General features: G+C 47.4%; 1 protein-coding gene across 24 annotated transcripts in view; it reads right to left on the bottom strand.

Annotated features, from left to right (window-relative positions):
• Positions 1 to 15,703, bottom strand: part of DYSF (dysferlin) — a 226,014-nt gene that overhangs the window by 186,892 nt on the left and 23,419 nt on the right. For all 24 annotated transcript variants that reach the window (XM_045054361.1, XM_045054369.1, XM_003984110.6 and 21 more), the window contains exons 2-3: positions 7,332 to 7,387; positions 6,312 to 6,403 (exon numbers count right to left, since the gene is read on the bottom strand). In XM_045054361.1, coding sequence (XP_044910296.1) covers positions 6,312 to 6,403; positions 7,332 to 7,387 — 148 coding nt within the window. The remainder of the gene's footprint in view (positions 1 to 6,311; positions 6,404 to 7,331; positions 7,388 to 15,703) is intronic.

Here is a 15,703-nt window from a genome sequence, read left to right as displayed (position 1 = left end):
GACAGAGAGAGACAGAGCATGAACGGGGGAGGGGCAGAGAGAGAGGGAGACACAGAATCGGAAACAGGCTCCAGGCTCTGAGCCATCAGCCCAGAGCCCGACGCGGGGCTCGAACTCACGGACGGCGAGATCATGACCTGGCTGAAGTCGGACGCTTAACCGACTGCGCCACCCAGGCGCCCCCCAAAAAAAAATTTTTTTTAAACAGAGTCTGGCATAGACAGCACCATTCCCCAGGCTTCTAAGAGGAGCAAAACATTAAGCCATGGGCTGCCACCAACACTTCAGTATGAATTAGTCTTTTTTCAAATCATCACTGGCTGAGAGCAGGCTTTGATGGGAAAGGGTTGAGCCAGTGAGAACGGAAGGAACTGGGGCAGCAGGAGAGCAGCACAAGAAAGACACGGAAAAGAGGATGTGCCAAAAGGAACTGCCATGTATGGAGCAGCCTCTTCATAGCACTTCCCTCAGATGAGCTTGTGCGTTTGATTTGACACCCCTCGAAGAGGAAGAAACAGAGAGGCTCAGGGAGCTTCGCTGAGACTGGACCCCTGTTCTTCTGCTGGACCACAATGTCAAACCCTGTGTAAGGGTGGGAAGAGGAGCAACCAAAAGAGGAAGGAAGAGAAGGAGCAGGCATTCAAGAAGGTTCCCAAATTGCCTCGTGGGCCCCCAGCCAGATATGGACACCATGACTGATGACCCAGATCACGGGCAGGGGAGGGCAGGCAAGGCTCTGCGTGGGGCTGAGTGGGGCTCAATGCCCCACTTTACGGAGTCACCGGGTCCCTAAGAGGTACCAAGTAGACCACACTATTGCATAGAAAATGCTATCCTAAACACTAAACGAAGGCTTTTTCATACGCAGTTAAGTGCCTCTGAACTAGTCCTTGGTGTAGAGTTAGGAGTCCTTCTATGCTGCTTGATGAAAGGGAGGCAGGGGGCATAGTCACCCTGAGAAAGAGTTGCCAGACCAAATACAGGATTCCCTGTTAAGCTGACATTTCAGATAAACAGTGAACAATTTTTTATTATAAGTAGATCCCATGCAGGGCGCCTAGGTGGCTCAGCCAGTTAAGCGTCTGACTCTTGATTTCAGCTCAGGTCATGATCTCACGGTTGTGGGATCGAGTCCCACATCGGGCTTGGTGCTGAGCATGGAGCCAGCTTAGGATGTTCTCTCTCCCTCCCTCTCCCCCTCCCCCACTCACATGCTCCTTCTCTCTGTCTCTCTCTCAAATAAATAAATAAATAAATAAATAAATAAATAAATAAATCCCACGCGATATTTGGGACAAACTTAACTGGGTGTCCCGAATGTTTCTTTGTTGAATCCGGCCACCCTACCCCAGGGCTGGCTAGGCCTAAAGCCAATGAGCTACTGTGGTCAAAGTGGAGAACGTTTTGACCCTGGTATTTTTTTTGACAGGCAGGTGTTCTGACCCCATGGAGACTTTTGCTTCCATGTGCATGTTTACCAAATATTTAAATCAAAGATACACCTACATTAATTCATTTCCACTGAAAAGACATTCTCTGGAACAAATTAAATTAAGTCCATTGAATTTGTTGATGTACTTTCTATACAGTGCAATTAACTATTTCCTTTTCCTTCAATCTTTATTTCTATTTGACTGAAATTAGTGTCAATGGTAACAACTATTTTCTGTTTAAATTTCCCAAACTCAGATTTGGCTCAAAGACTTTTTTTTTTTCAATTCTTTGGTTCACATCAAGCTCTATCGAATATAGCTCCTTCCTATTTTGAGTTTTCTCTTACAGAATTACTTCTATTATGGCCCATTTTCCCAGGTCAGTGCTTACAGTTACCAACAGGATTCTTCATGCCCTTTTACATTCCCTTCACGATTCTACCCGTGTGTGGTTTTAGCCATAAGTATTTTGTGGTGACTATTTCCACCAATAATTACACACATACACTATTACAAGAGTGACAGTTTATATTTCTTTCCTAGCTAATCCATGAAAAAATTGAGAGTACTTTAGGGGCGCCTGGGTAGCTCAGTCAGTTAGGCATCCGACTTTGGCTCAGGTCATGGTCTCACGGCTCATGGGTCCGAGCCCCACGTCGGGCTCTGTGCTGACAGCTCAGAGCCTTGGAACCTACTTTGGATTCTGTGTCTCCCTCTCTCTCTGCCCCTCCCTGCTCACACTCTCTCTCTCTCTTTCTGTCTCTCTCTCTCTCTCAAAAATAAACATTAAAAAAAATTTTAATTCAGAGTACTTCCTTACAGAAGTGCCAGTTCAACCTTGAGTGCACACTGGCCTCCCCTGAGCAGTTACAAGAAACGCTGAGGCCTGCACCCCACTCCAGAATTTGCTGTGGAGCCCAGACACTGATCTCTTTTACAGCTCCCACATCATGCTAATATGCAACCAGGACAGGAACACTTTTGTAAAACTCTAGAGCTACACTGCCCAACACTGTAGCCACTATGAGCCCCACACCAATGGTGGGGGGGTGAGGCCTCTCTGCTGCAGCACAGAATGGGTTTTGGATCCTGTCTCCCTCTCTCTCTGCCCCTCCCCCACTCACACACGCACACACACACACACACACACACACACTCTCTCTCTCTCTCTCTCTCTCTCTCTCTCTCTCTCTCTCTAAGAAATAAATAAATAGAGGCACCTGGGTGGCTCAGTCAGTTGAGCGTCCGACTTTGGCTCAGGTCATGATCTCACAGTTTGTGGGTCCAAGCCTCGCGTCAGGCTCTGTGCTGATAGCTCAGAGCCTGGAGCCTGCTTTGGAATTTGTGTCTCCCTCTCTCTCTGCCCGTCCCCCATTTGTGCTCTGTGTCTCTGCCTCTCAAAAATGAATAAATGTTAAAAAAAAACTTTTTAAAATAAATAAACATTAAATTTAAATTGATTAAAAGTAAATAAAATTTAAGGTTCAGTTCCTCAGTTATACCAGCCAACACAGAACATTTCCATCATCCCAGAAAGTTCTGTCAGGCGGCACTGGTCTGGACTGAGATGAATGGCTCTCACCCTGGGCTGCACAGTAGAAATACCTAATACCTGGGACTTTGTAACGACACCCACAAGGTACGGATATAGATAAAAGCTGTAGGTGATGCTATTGTGTTGCCCGGATTAGGAACCTCTAGGCCGAACATTCCAGTGGTCAGAGCAGCCAGTCAGGGATCAGGGTCAACACCTCTGCAGCGTCCCTCTGAGAAGCCCAGAGCAAACAAGAAGTTGTTCAGTGCAGCCTGAGACAGGAGTCCAGGACCTCCAGCTGGGTTTTCAAGAGCCCTATCCATAGGAGTGGATAGGAGTGGATAGGAGTGGATAGGAGTCTCCTATCCATAGGAGTGGAGTTTGCCTTTCTCTGCATTTCAAACCTGGTTTTATCAACACAAAGTTGGCCCGGCCCCATAGTTGGCTCTGGGGTCCCTCGGGCTCAGGGTGGGTGGGTGTTGAGTAGCCAAGAGGCTCCCAGCCTCCATTCCTGTCCTGAGGCATGGAGGCTCCCTGAGCTCCCACTCCAGGCCAGCAGACCAGTCAAGGCCACCCCAAACTGCCAACAGTCATGAGGGGAAACACAGCAGTACCAAATGCCCCTCCAACAGCTTCACCCTTAGGCACCTCATGGTCTGGCAAACTGCTATGGAGGCTACATACCCCACTGGCTGTTGTAAGGAAGCCAGAATTCCACTATTTCCACACATGACCATGTGGTTTGGGCAATCTCTGAAATTCTTCAGATGTGTACGAATATAAGTTTAAATTTAGTTTAATTCAAATTTAATTTTTAATTGCTACAACTACAAAATTAAGACACGTTTGGAAAACTCAAAACCTACATGCAAGTATAAGAAGTTTCTAGCAAATTGGGAAGTTTTGAGAATTAGCAATTCTGCAAATTGATATTTGAGGAACTGATTTCTAGCCCTGGCCCTGCAGTAAACTGGTTCAGGGAGCCGGCTTCCCCCTAAGAGCTAGAGGACACACAGAGGGGCCAACGAGAAGGCCCCAGGGTGCTGTAGAGCCGGGCCGCCATGTGGGGCACTGGCCTTGTGCCACCCAACCTGGCCCTTGAATTGATAAAAAATATCTTCACATCTGCTGCTCTCAGGTCTCCTTCATGATCTCAGAAATCTCCCTACAGGGCCTGTAAAATGCTGAATATGATCACAAAAATGAAACATGCATTTCCTCCCACGTGTCTTGCAGTAACCAGACCGTCCCACCTTTGCCTCACTAAGCTCTCTCAACTCCAGCATCATGAGGGAATGGAACTCTCCAGAAGGGTCCAGCACTGGCCAGGGCCTTCTAGGAGCCTCTGACTCAGTGACTACGAGCATGCTGCAGACCTGCTTTCAAGAATAGCTCTGCCAGGGGCGCCTGGGTGGCTCAGTCAGTTGGGTGTCCAACTTCAGACTGTGATCATCAGACTGTAATCTCACAGTTTGGGAGTTTGAGCCCACATCAGGCTCATGCTGTCAACATGGAGCCCACTTCAGATCCTCTGTCCCCCTTTCTCTCCCGCGATTGTGTGTGCTCTCTCTCTCAAAAATAAACATTTTTTTTTAATTTAAAAAAAGAATAGTTCTGCCATTACCAGCCTCTAAGAAAAGCACCCCATCTCTCAAAGCCACAGTCTCCCCCTGTAATGACTATCATTGTAACAGTAGTAACCAACTGATTAAAAAAAGATCTTGTATTATAAAGACTCAGCACAGGGCCAGACACTCAGCTCAGCCCTTGGTAAACATCAGCTGTTGTGCTTTTGCTATTATTATCCTCAGCCTAGTATCTGAGAATTCCTCCCAATCGGGTCCCGCGGCTCCCTCCTCACTGGACCATGTGACTGAGTCCCACCTGTGAGGATTTAGCCTGACTGTCTGCCATACCCAAATGCTGGAATGCCCTCCCTTCTTCACCCCCCAAAGCCTTAGAGTCAGTCTGTGAGGCCCTCTTCCGGAAAGCCTTCCAGGACTGTCCTGTGCTCAGTGTTACTCCCTCCCGCACCTGCAGATCCACCATTCACACTTATTAGAGGCTGCATTTTCTCCACAGAATGTCTGTGTTGGGGTACATTAGCATGAACTGATTCCAGCCCCTGCCCCCCATGCAGATGGGGTAGAGGTCCCAATGAAAGTGCACCCACCCTCCCCGCACATACCATGCCCTCACCCATGACCAGCAGAGCCACAGAGAGACTGTGGCAGTTGGGTTTTCTTCCAAGCTTCTTAAGATTTCAAAGGTTCCAGGTGTTTTGCAGCCTGAGACCCTCGTTGGCCTTCCCTAGGCCTCTCAATCCTCCCTCCTTCCCTCTCTCTCCTCTCCCACCCCAGGGTAACACAACCAGGCCTCCCAGGCCTTAGACACTCGCTGACCCAGTTCCCAGACAAAGGCACCCCTGTGAGCAGATCACAAAACAGCAAGCCGATGCTTCAGTAAATGGCACCAAGAGCAGGAACCCACTGCTGTCAGCACCTAACACAGCTGTACCCTGCCATGCCCGGCAGGGATGCTGAACCCTACCTTCACAGTCAAGGCTAAGGGGCCTCACAGGCTGCATCTCTCAGACCACCTGACCCCGCAGTGAGCAGAGCCATCAGTCTGCATGCTCAGTTGGTCTTGCCCGCCCCCCTACACTACCATCAGCATATATAAGGCCTGGAGCTCAACAACAGGAGAAAGGACCCACTGCCCGCCTGTAAAGAGCCTGCTTTTGCCTCCACAACTTTGCTCCTCTGCTGCCCTTGCCTGGAAACCCTCCACACCACATACATGAAACAAGAGAAAAGCCTGCCAAAGGGAGGTATGCAGTCACTACAAACCTTTACTATCTTTTGGCGTCTAAACCACAAAGCTCACCTCACGTCCCTCCTCTTCCGTGAAGCCTTCCTTGAGAACTCCCTGCTAGCTGCAGCTTCACTTTGCCAGTCCGTCTGCTGGGGTGTGTGCCAGTGCCCTCACCAGCCTGGACTGGGCGGGGAGAGGTGGCCGCACCCAGGCACCCCTGGGCTAGAGCAGGACACTGGGAGCCTTTTCCTCTCTGCTCCCTGGGGCACAGGCTGTCTGCACAAACATGTACACATCTGATTCGAGCCCATCTCCCTTCCCTAGAGCCTGCACAGCTCTCAGATTTACCCCTGGCTGAGTTCTTGAGACTACAAGCAGGCCCCTCCCAACAGCTACCACTGGCCCAAGCCCACAAAAGGCAGGTCTTCAATAAATGCTAAATTGAAACACTAGCTGCAGATTCTGGAGTCTATGTCCACAACAAACCTACCTATGCCTTCAGGGCACAGAGTCACCCTTGCCCACCTCACCTGTTCCTTCCCATTGTCTCATGGTCTTTGACCACCACATGAAGTTCAGAGCTCTGGTCCAAAGGGATGCCCTTGAGGTCCCACTCAAAGCCCTGGAAGAAAAAGAGGACAAAAACATCTTAACTGGCAGCCCCTAGGAGAAAAGACTGTGTCTGGTTCACCCTGGTGCCCCCCCCCCCCCAACGACATTGAGCAGCCATCCATGAAAAATGCTGGTGGGTGGGTAGATGAATTAGTAAATGAATGAATACACGAACAGCAGGGTTCCAGAGCTTCAGAAGAGGCAGTGAAAGCCACAGGCAGCAGAAGAGAGAAGGAGGTCAGGCTCCCATGGCCCCTTTCCCCCAACTCAATTCCACCAATCACCAGGAAGTCAAGCCAGGAGCACAGCTGGGGAAAATCAAGTGATCCTACAGGGTCCTCAGAGACCAAGATCAAGGTGCTCATGTGGAAACCGGGCCCCTCATGGGCAGCATGAATTAGTACCACATGGAGAACGCCCATCCAGAGGACCTGGGACTCTCTTCAGAGCAAAGGTACCCCTGTGCATCCCAACCCCATCCACAGAAGGCATCCAGAGCTTCCAAAGGACCACCAGGGGGCCATGTGCAGGGAGATGGTAGAGGTCCTGGTTTATCAGGGAGGACTGTGGGGAGGAGGTAGGCTTTGGGAAGGAAGAACAGCTAGCGTTAGGGAGACGAGGCAGGCCAGAGAGCCCCTAAACTATGTGGCTGGTAGTTCTGTGTGGATGGCTAGAGCTGGGAGGAATAGAAACAAAAGACATCGCACTCCTCCCCATGCCACACCCACATCAGAGGAGATGGTTCTATCTCCCTGGCGGGCCATGCCACCAACCCTCCTCCCAGGAGGCAAGCAGATTTAGTTGACACACTGGACCAGCAGCCCCTCCCCTCCTTGACAATACCACTGAGAAAGTCACCTCCTGCACAAGTCCCTGGATTGTCACTGCAGAGATGGTGGCAGTGGAGCAAAAAGAGGGAGAATGGAAACCTTATATACCTCATTCCATACGGGGTTCACACTGTTCTTGATGACTTTGGTTCTCTTCTTCACCCCTATGAGAGACACAAAGGGACAGTGGAGAGACAAATCTTTTTAATGCCTGGCTGGATATCATGTCTCCTTCTACATTGACTCTGTTGAGATGTCTTGTTTTGGTTGACATCTAGGAAGAAAACCCAACCAGATATATAGTTGTAAAAGAAAGTGTATTTTAATAAATTTTCAGATCATTGTGGATATCCTTCTTTGACACTACACCAAAAATTCAACAAGTAGTATTTCTTGAAACAAGGTAGATGAACATTTTGTAGTCTATTACATTGAAATCCATTGGTCTGTCTTGTACTTTGAATGAATATCTTACCCATGCGTGATTCTGTAATATCTTGCCTTGGTTATTTGGAAGGTTTCTGCTCACTGAGTTATGTAGACCTTCCAAATATTGACACATTTTAGTATATAATACCAGAAAAATCACATTCATTAATATTACCATCCATCTCATCAAGAAGCTGAAAGATACAGGTTTTCTAAGATTCCAATTCTGGTTTGAAAGCTCAAATTTTATGATTGGCAACAAATAATAAATGTCTGCTTGAGGTGGAAAGTTCGCTCATTCATTTTCTTTTTTTTTTTTTATTTTTTAAACGTTTATTTATTTTTGAGAGACCGAGCATGAGCGGGGGAGGGTGAGAGAGAGAGGGAGATACAGAATTGGAAGCAGGCTCTAGGCTCTGAGCTGTCAGCACAGAGCCCAACACGGGGCTCAAACTCAAGAGCCGTGAGATCATGACCTAAGCCGAAGTTGGACACTTAACCGACTGAGCCACCCAGGAGCCCCTCACTCACTCATTTTTAAGAAAATGTCTGTCGGGGCGCCTGGGTGGTTCAGTCAGTTAAGCATCTGACTTCAGCTCAGGTCATGATCTCGCTGGGTTTGTGAGTTCAAGCTCCACATCGGGCTCTGTGCTAACAGCTCTCTCTGCCCCTCCCATGCTCATGCTCTGTCTCTCTCTGTCTCTCAATAATAAATAAACGTTTAAAAATTAAAAAAAAAAGAAGAAAGAAAATGTCTGTCAAATGCCCAAGTCTGAAAAATCAGTTTGCCAGTCATTCTTTCAAGTAAAAAACAGTATCACGTAAGAAAAAGAAACTGGCTAATTCAGCTTACAACTTAAGCAGCCATACATGTGCTTTTTCTTGTAACAACTATTTTTCAGCATGTAGCAGATGTGTTCTATGCATACTTCTGTTTCAACACCCAAAATATTACAAACACATGTACTTAGGGATCTAGTTTAATAAAATTAATAATTGTACTGCTTTATCAAGGACATTCTTCAACAAAACTGGCTTTATTTTTAACTGCAAATACATAAGGGTGAGGAATACAATGCCAAGTACAATGTGGCACCAAGGCCTTCACTAGTATTAAGGCACCAGCAGTTCTACCTTCCGTTGTACCATTAGTGCAAATATCAACACAGTTGAAAAGGCACATATCATCTTTGGGTTATTCTGAAAATAGTTTTAACCTTGCTGACCTGCTCAAAGAATCGTGGGTATTCCTCCAGGAGTCCCTGTAACACACCTGAAGAAACTCTTAGGAAATTCATTGAACATTTCAGCCTCTGTTTCCTCATCTATAAGGTCATAATATCTCTTCATGGGGTTTTGTGAAAACTAAACAAGATAGTATGAGTGAGGTTCCTGGCACACAGCATACTCATTACATACGAAGTTCATTTCACTTCCTCTTCCCCCATGCCCCACTCAGATTCATCGAGTGGACTCCTACTGATTCTTCAATACCCAGCTCAGTTGTCAATCTCCCTTGTCTCTCCCAGACAGAGATGGTTGCAAGCTGTGATCACATATCAGAACACATATATGTGTTTCTATGTCTCTCCCCAACTGGACTGTGAGCTTCAGAGGGGACACCATGCCTTACTCATGTAGTAACCCTAGTGTATAGCAAGGCAATGGAGTAATGAAGTGCTGAATAAATGGGTCTTTTCTTTCCCAAGTTGGCTCCAAGTTCACTTCATCACCAGGGGATAGAACTACTGTTCTCAAGGAATGCCATAAGACTGCATTAAGAGTAGGAGAGTATGTCAGTGGACAAAGGGGATGAGAGGAGTTACAATGAGAAGGAGGAGATCTGGGAGGGGCAAGAGTTATCTTCTCAAACCTGCCCTGGCTGAACCATTCTTGAAGGCCATGTTGGTATGTCTCCATCAGTGAGACACAGCTTTGGAGTCATTCAAATAATAGCTACTGCTGCGTGACCTTACCTCTCTAGGCCTTAGCTCCCTTGGTGGTAAACTGATAATAAGAAGAATGTTCACTTCAGGGGTACCTGGGTGGCTCAGGGGATTAAGCATCTGACTCTTGATCTAGACTCAGGTCATGATCTCACAGTTTGTGGGTTTGAGTCCCATCATCAGAGCCTGTTGTGATTCTGTCTCTCCTTCTCTCTGCCCCTCACTTGCTTGTGCTTTCTCTCTGTCTCTCAAAATAAAATTTTTTGGGGGGCGCCTGGGTGGCTCAGTCGGTTGGGCATCCGACTTCGGCTCAGGTCATGATCTCGCGGTCCGTGAGTTCGAGCCCCGCGTCGGGCTCTGTGCTGACAGCTCGGAGCCTGGAGCCTGTTTCGGATTCTGTGTCTCCCTCTCTCTCTGACTCTCCCCCATTCATGCTGTCTCTCCCTGTCTCAAAAATAAATAAACATTAAAAAAAATTTTTTGGGGGGCGCCTGGGTGGCGCAGTCGGTTAAGCGTCCGACTTCAGCCAGGTCATGATCTCGCGGTCCGTGAGTTCGAGCCCCGCGTCAGGCTCTGGGCTGATGGCTCGGAGCCTAGAGCCTGTTTCCGATTCTGTGTCTCCCTCTCTCTCTGCCCCTCCCCTGTTCATGCTCTGTCTCTCTCTGTCCCAAAAATAAATAAAAAAAAAAACGTTGAAAAAAATTTTTGAAAAAAAAAAAATTTTTTTTAAATAAATAAATTTTTTTAAAAAAAGAAGAAGAAGAAGAATGCTCACTTCATAGAGTTTTGAGGAGATAAGAGATTCTATCTAAGTGTCTATTTCCCTTCCCCTATCAACTCCCCATGACCTGCAAGAGTAACATGGAAAAATCCCATCTGCAGCCACTCTTGAGTCATCCACTTGGAAACATTTCCTGGTGCTCCTGGTGCTCCTGGTATTAATTGAACAGTGTCCATGTGCCAAGCCCTGTGCAAAGTGTCTTTCAAGCATTTCCCACTTCCTGCCTTCCCTAAAGATGAGGCGAACAAAGGCTCTCAGTGAAATTTCACTAAGTATGGTTAGAAGGACCAACGCTAAGACTCTCTGAGTGACATTAAGGGAGGGTCACGGAAGGGCACTACAGCCCCTAAGAGGTACAGGAAAGAAGAAACCTTAAGCCAGTACAATCACATGACTTATAGATGGCAAGGAAAGGGAAGGCATGCTGCTAATTAGGAAACAGTTAAGAAAACAGTTCCTTCCTTATCATAGATTTAGACCTGTCCTGTCCTTGATAATTAATTTTGGCCTTGAGAGATGTGGCTCTACATGCGTAATGTAACAGATTCAATAGTTAAAGATACAGGAGAGCCCACAGGTCACGCTGAGGTTGGGGACAGGGGACCACGTCCTCTCCCTGGATTGCTCTGCAGAATTGGAGGCCAGCAGGCCTCCATAAGAATCATGTTGTAGCTCCAGGGTGTTCCTCCAGACCGAATGACTCAGCGAGAAGGAATAAATGTACAACGGGAGGACTCTTCTGTTCCCCATGAAAAATCTTCACTTGTTTCCCCAGGCCTACCTACCCCAACTTTTACCCAAACCAGAGCCTCCCATTGCCATAGGATGGAGTTTTCAAACTGCTCATTGGGACCCATTAGTAGGCCATGAGATCAACTGAGTGAGTTGGCCAGTATGTCTTTTTAATGACAGAATAGACTAGAAAAGAAAATATCAGAGTACATCTTTTACTGGGTTATGTATTCACATACATATTTATATGTGTGTATTATGCCTTTTTAAAATGTTTATTTATTTTTGAGACAGAGGGACGGGGGGGAGGTGGTAGAGAGAGAGGAAGACACAGAATCCAAAGCAGGCTCCAGGCTCTGAGTTGTCAGCACAGAGCCTGACAAGGGGCTCAAACCTGCAAGCTATGAGATCATGACCTGAGCTGAAGTTGGACGCTTAACCAACTGAGCCACGTACACACCCCTGTCTTGATATAAAATATATTTCTTGTTGTGGATAACAATCCAAAAATTTTGAAAATAATGCCTTAAATGAAGGTCGTCAGAGGAGAACTGAAGAACAAAGAAATCACCATCTTGGGTCTTGAGTGCCGAGAGCCAAGGTGTGTGACAGGAATGAGGTAGGACACCATCCTGGTCCTGGGGTTAACTCTGGTAAAGACCATGGCTATGGGAGGGAAGCTAAGGGGCCTCAGAGACAGAAGCAGAGCAGAGGTAAGAAGACCGCCTATCTTGCCCCATCCAGTACCTGGGGCCACCTGGCTAAGCAATCTCCCTTGGTGGGAGCCTCCAACATCTGCTGACAGCCAAGCATCAGGCATATCCATGGCCTCACATGAGAAGCCACATCACTACCCTTCTGCTCACCACCTGGTGAGGTCTACCTGTCAGTGGCCAGGGAGCCGTCTCTCCAGCAGTCTGGGCTCCAGGTCTCACTCCTATCTGTAGGCCCATCTTGTGGGGACAGGCTCCTTTCAGTGATCAGGATGCTTGTTAGCCCCAGGGACTTGGACACCCACAGGGGTTATGGGGTGGAAGGGAGCTCCCTGACATCTGGCGGAATCAGGTGGCAATCTCCCAGTAGTCCCCACAACACGACTGTAAGGTCATGGCACATTTGGGAAGCAGACAGAATGCTTGTTTTCGTGACACTGATGACAATGGAATCTTTAGGGCTATTGGGATCATACAGAAGACAAACTCTAAAGCAGGGGTTTTCACTGAGGGTACACTCAGTCTGTAATTTGGGAGGTTTTTATGACTGTTGAAGGAGGGTTTAAAGAAAAGCTGAGAGATACTGATCCATTTCCCAAAGCACCTCAAAGACATCAAGGCCCACATGTCCATTGACAGATGAATGGATTAACAAAATGTGGGATATACAAACAATGGAATATGATTCAGCCTTAAAAAGTAAGGAAATTCTGGAACGTCTAGGTGGCTCAGTCAGTTGAGCATCCGACTTCGGCTCAGGTCATGATCTCATGGTTCATGAGTTAGAGCCCCGCATCGGGCTCTGTGCTGGCAGCTTGGAGCCTGGAGTCTACTTAGGATTTTGTGCCTCCTTCTCTCTCTCCTCCTCCCCCCCTCACACTCTGTCTCTCTCTCCTTCAAAAATAAATAAACATTTTTTAAAAATTTATTTAAAAAGGAAGGAAATTCTGAGGAACCCTTTTGCACTGCTGGTGGGAATACAAATTGGTGCAGCCACTCTGGAAAACAGTATGGAGGTTCCTCAAAAAATTAAAAAATAGAACTACCCTACAACCCAGAAATTGCACTACTAGGTATTTATCCAAAGGATATAGGAGTCCTGATTTGAAGGGGCACATGCACCCCAATGTTTATAGCAGCGCTATCGACAAGAGCCAAAGTATGGAAAGAGCCCAAATGTCCATCAATTGATGAATGGATAAAGAATACAACGGGGGGCACCTGGAGGGCTCAGCCGGTTAAGCGTCTGACTCTTGGTTTCGGCTCAGGTTCATGAGTTCGAGGCCCGCATCAGGCTCTGCACTCACAGCACAGAGCCTTCCTGGGTTTCTCTCTCTCCCTCTCTCTCTGCCCCTCCTCTGCTCCCTCTGTCTCTCAAAATAAATAAACTTTTTTAAAAAATTAAGAAATACAATGGACTATTACCCAGCAATAAAAAAGAATGAAATCTTGCCATTTGCAACACTGTAGATGAAACTAGAGTGTATTATGCTAAGCAAAACAAGTCAGTCAGGGAAACACAAATATATGATTTCACTCATATGTGGAATTTAAGATACAAAACAGATGAACGTAGGGAAGGGAAGCAAAAATAATATAAAAACAGAGAGGGAGGCAAACCATAAGAGACTCTTAAATAGAACAAACTGAGGGTTGCTGGTGGGGTGTTGGATGGGGTGATGGGCTAAATGGGCAAGGGGCATTAAGGAGGACACTTGTTGGGATGAGCACTGGGTGTTATATGTAAGTGATGAATCACTAAATTCTATTCCTGAAATCATTATTACACTATATGTTAACTAACTTAGATTTAAATTTTTAAAAAAAGGAAGGAAATTCTGACAACACTACCACTTGGATGAACCACAAGGGCATTATACCAAGTGAAAACAGCCAGTTACCAGGGACGTGAGGAGTTCTTATTTAATGGGTTGAGGACCATTAAAGAGTTCTGGGGATGGACGGTGGAGATGGTTGCACAACAATATAAAAGTACTTAATACCACTGAAGTGCACTGAAGTGCACACTGAAAGATAATTAAGATGATAACTTTTATGCTATGTGTATTTTGCCATATCTTTTCAAAAAGCCCAGGTGTGAGACAGTGAGGACACAAAGGCTATGGGTCTCGGGCACACTGACCAGCGACTAGGTGGGGAAGAGAGAAGCAGGGAGAGCAGAACATGTCTCAGGTTCCGACAAGGATGCATGGGTGGCTGGTGGTGCCATTCACTTAGAGAGGGAGCAGAGAGAGGGGTGGAGTTAAGACAGCGGAGAAGTAGGGGGACCAGGATTTTCCTCGTCCCTCAAACACAGCTGGGTTGACATCAGGTCACTGGGAACACGCAGAAAATCAATCTGTGGAGTGGCAGAAGGATCTCCACAGTTGGAGGGAGACAGCTTGACAGGGGTGCATGTATGTGAATTGAGGGAGAGAAAACAGCATAGGCCCGGAGGGGACCTTCTGTGCGGAGACAAAAGAGAGAGAAAGAGAGAGGGCTTCCCTATCGAGTTTGCCCAAGAGGAAAACCTCTCCAGACCCTGCACTGGGGAAAGAGAATTCCAGAGAGCGCCAGTTTCTGTTTTGCAAACAGCCTTAGGAGCTGAAACTCAGAGGTTCCTAAAGTGAGCGACTTTCTCCGGAGCGGAGCCAGGAGCCGTGTGTGCGCACTCCTGGGGCAGAAGGAGCCCACCCCGGGGGCGCTGTAGCCATCTCAGGGGTACGCTGGGAGGGAACAGTCCCCTTCCTCGAGTACTTTGGGAAGAGGGTTTATTGCCTCCTCAAGGACGAAAGGCTCTGCAGGTGCCAGCCAAAGGCCTTTTATCAGCAGGGCTGAGTGGCCTACACCAGAACAGGGTCGGGGCAGGGGGGATCCTTTAACACATCAGGTTTTGAATCCCAGCTGAGCCCCTAGGAGTCACAGGAGACTGTGGAGCAGGGCAAGCCTACTGCCCCTGAGCAGCGTGATTTGAGACACCCGGTCCGGGGTAGAGAGACTGGGGTGTCACCATTTTTCTCCCCAACACCAACACGGTGGGGCTTCAGGGAGCAGCACAGCAGCCCCCAGTGGAAGCAGGATCTGCTTACACCAATCCCCGCCCCTCCATGCCTGCTAATTGCTTCTCTACCAGGGCGGGACTGACACTGACCCACCCAGCCAGCCTCCCCTCCAGACCAGAAGAGCCACTCGTCCCAGGGACCAACAGACAATTGGTTCTTGTTTGTTTGTTGTTGTTGTTTTTGTTTGTCTGTTTTTCTTTTCTTCTCTTTTCTTTTTCTCTCTATCCTCTTTTTCTTTTGGAATCGGATTCATAGTTTCTGATTTGTTTTTGGTCAATTCTTACTGTGTGTGTGTGTGTGTGTGTGTGTGTGTGTGTGTGTGTGTGTGTGTTGTTTGATCGGGCATTTTTACTCTATTCTTTTTACACATTTTCTTTCTCTTCTTTATTTTCCTTTCTCTTTCTCTGGATTTAACCTTATAGGTTTTTTTTAATGTTTATTTTTTGAGAGAGAGCACAAGCAGGGGAGGGGAAGAGAGGGGGACAGAGGATCTGAAGCAGGCTCTGCACTGACAGCAGTGAGCCCAACGTGGGGCTCAGACTCACAAACCACAAGATCATGACCTGAGCCAAAGTTGGGCACTCAACGAACTGAGCCACCCAGGTGCCCCATGGCCTTATAGTTTTTTGATTCTCTGTTTGGTCTTCTTTTCTCCCCTTTCATTTTTCTCTCTTTATGGGATCAGGGTCCCGCCTTGCTTTTTCCTTTTTTTCCAGGGTTAGTTCAACAAACAAATCACAGCACACCTGGTGGAAGGTCCAAACAATCCACCACTACAAGCAAGGAAGAGCTTTGCAGAGGACAGACCAGTGGAATA

The sequence above is a fragment of the Felis catus genome, chromosome A3 (assembly GCF_018350175.1).
Source record: "Felis catus isolate Fca126 chromosome A3, F.catus_Fca126_mat1.0, whole genome shotgun sequence".
NCBI lineage: Eukaryota > Metazoa > Chordata > Mammalia > Carnivora > Felidae > Felis > Felis catus.
This window is presented reverse-complemented; position numbering and strand designations above follow the sequence as displayed.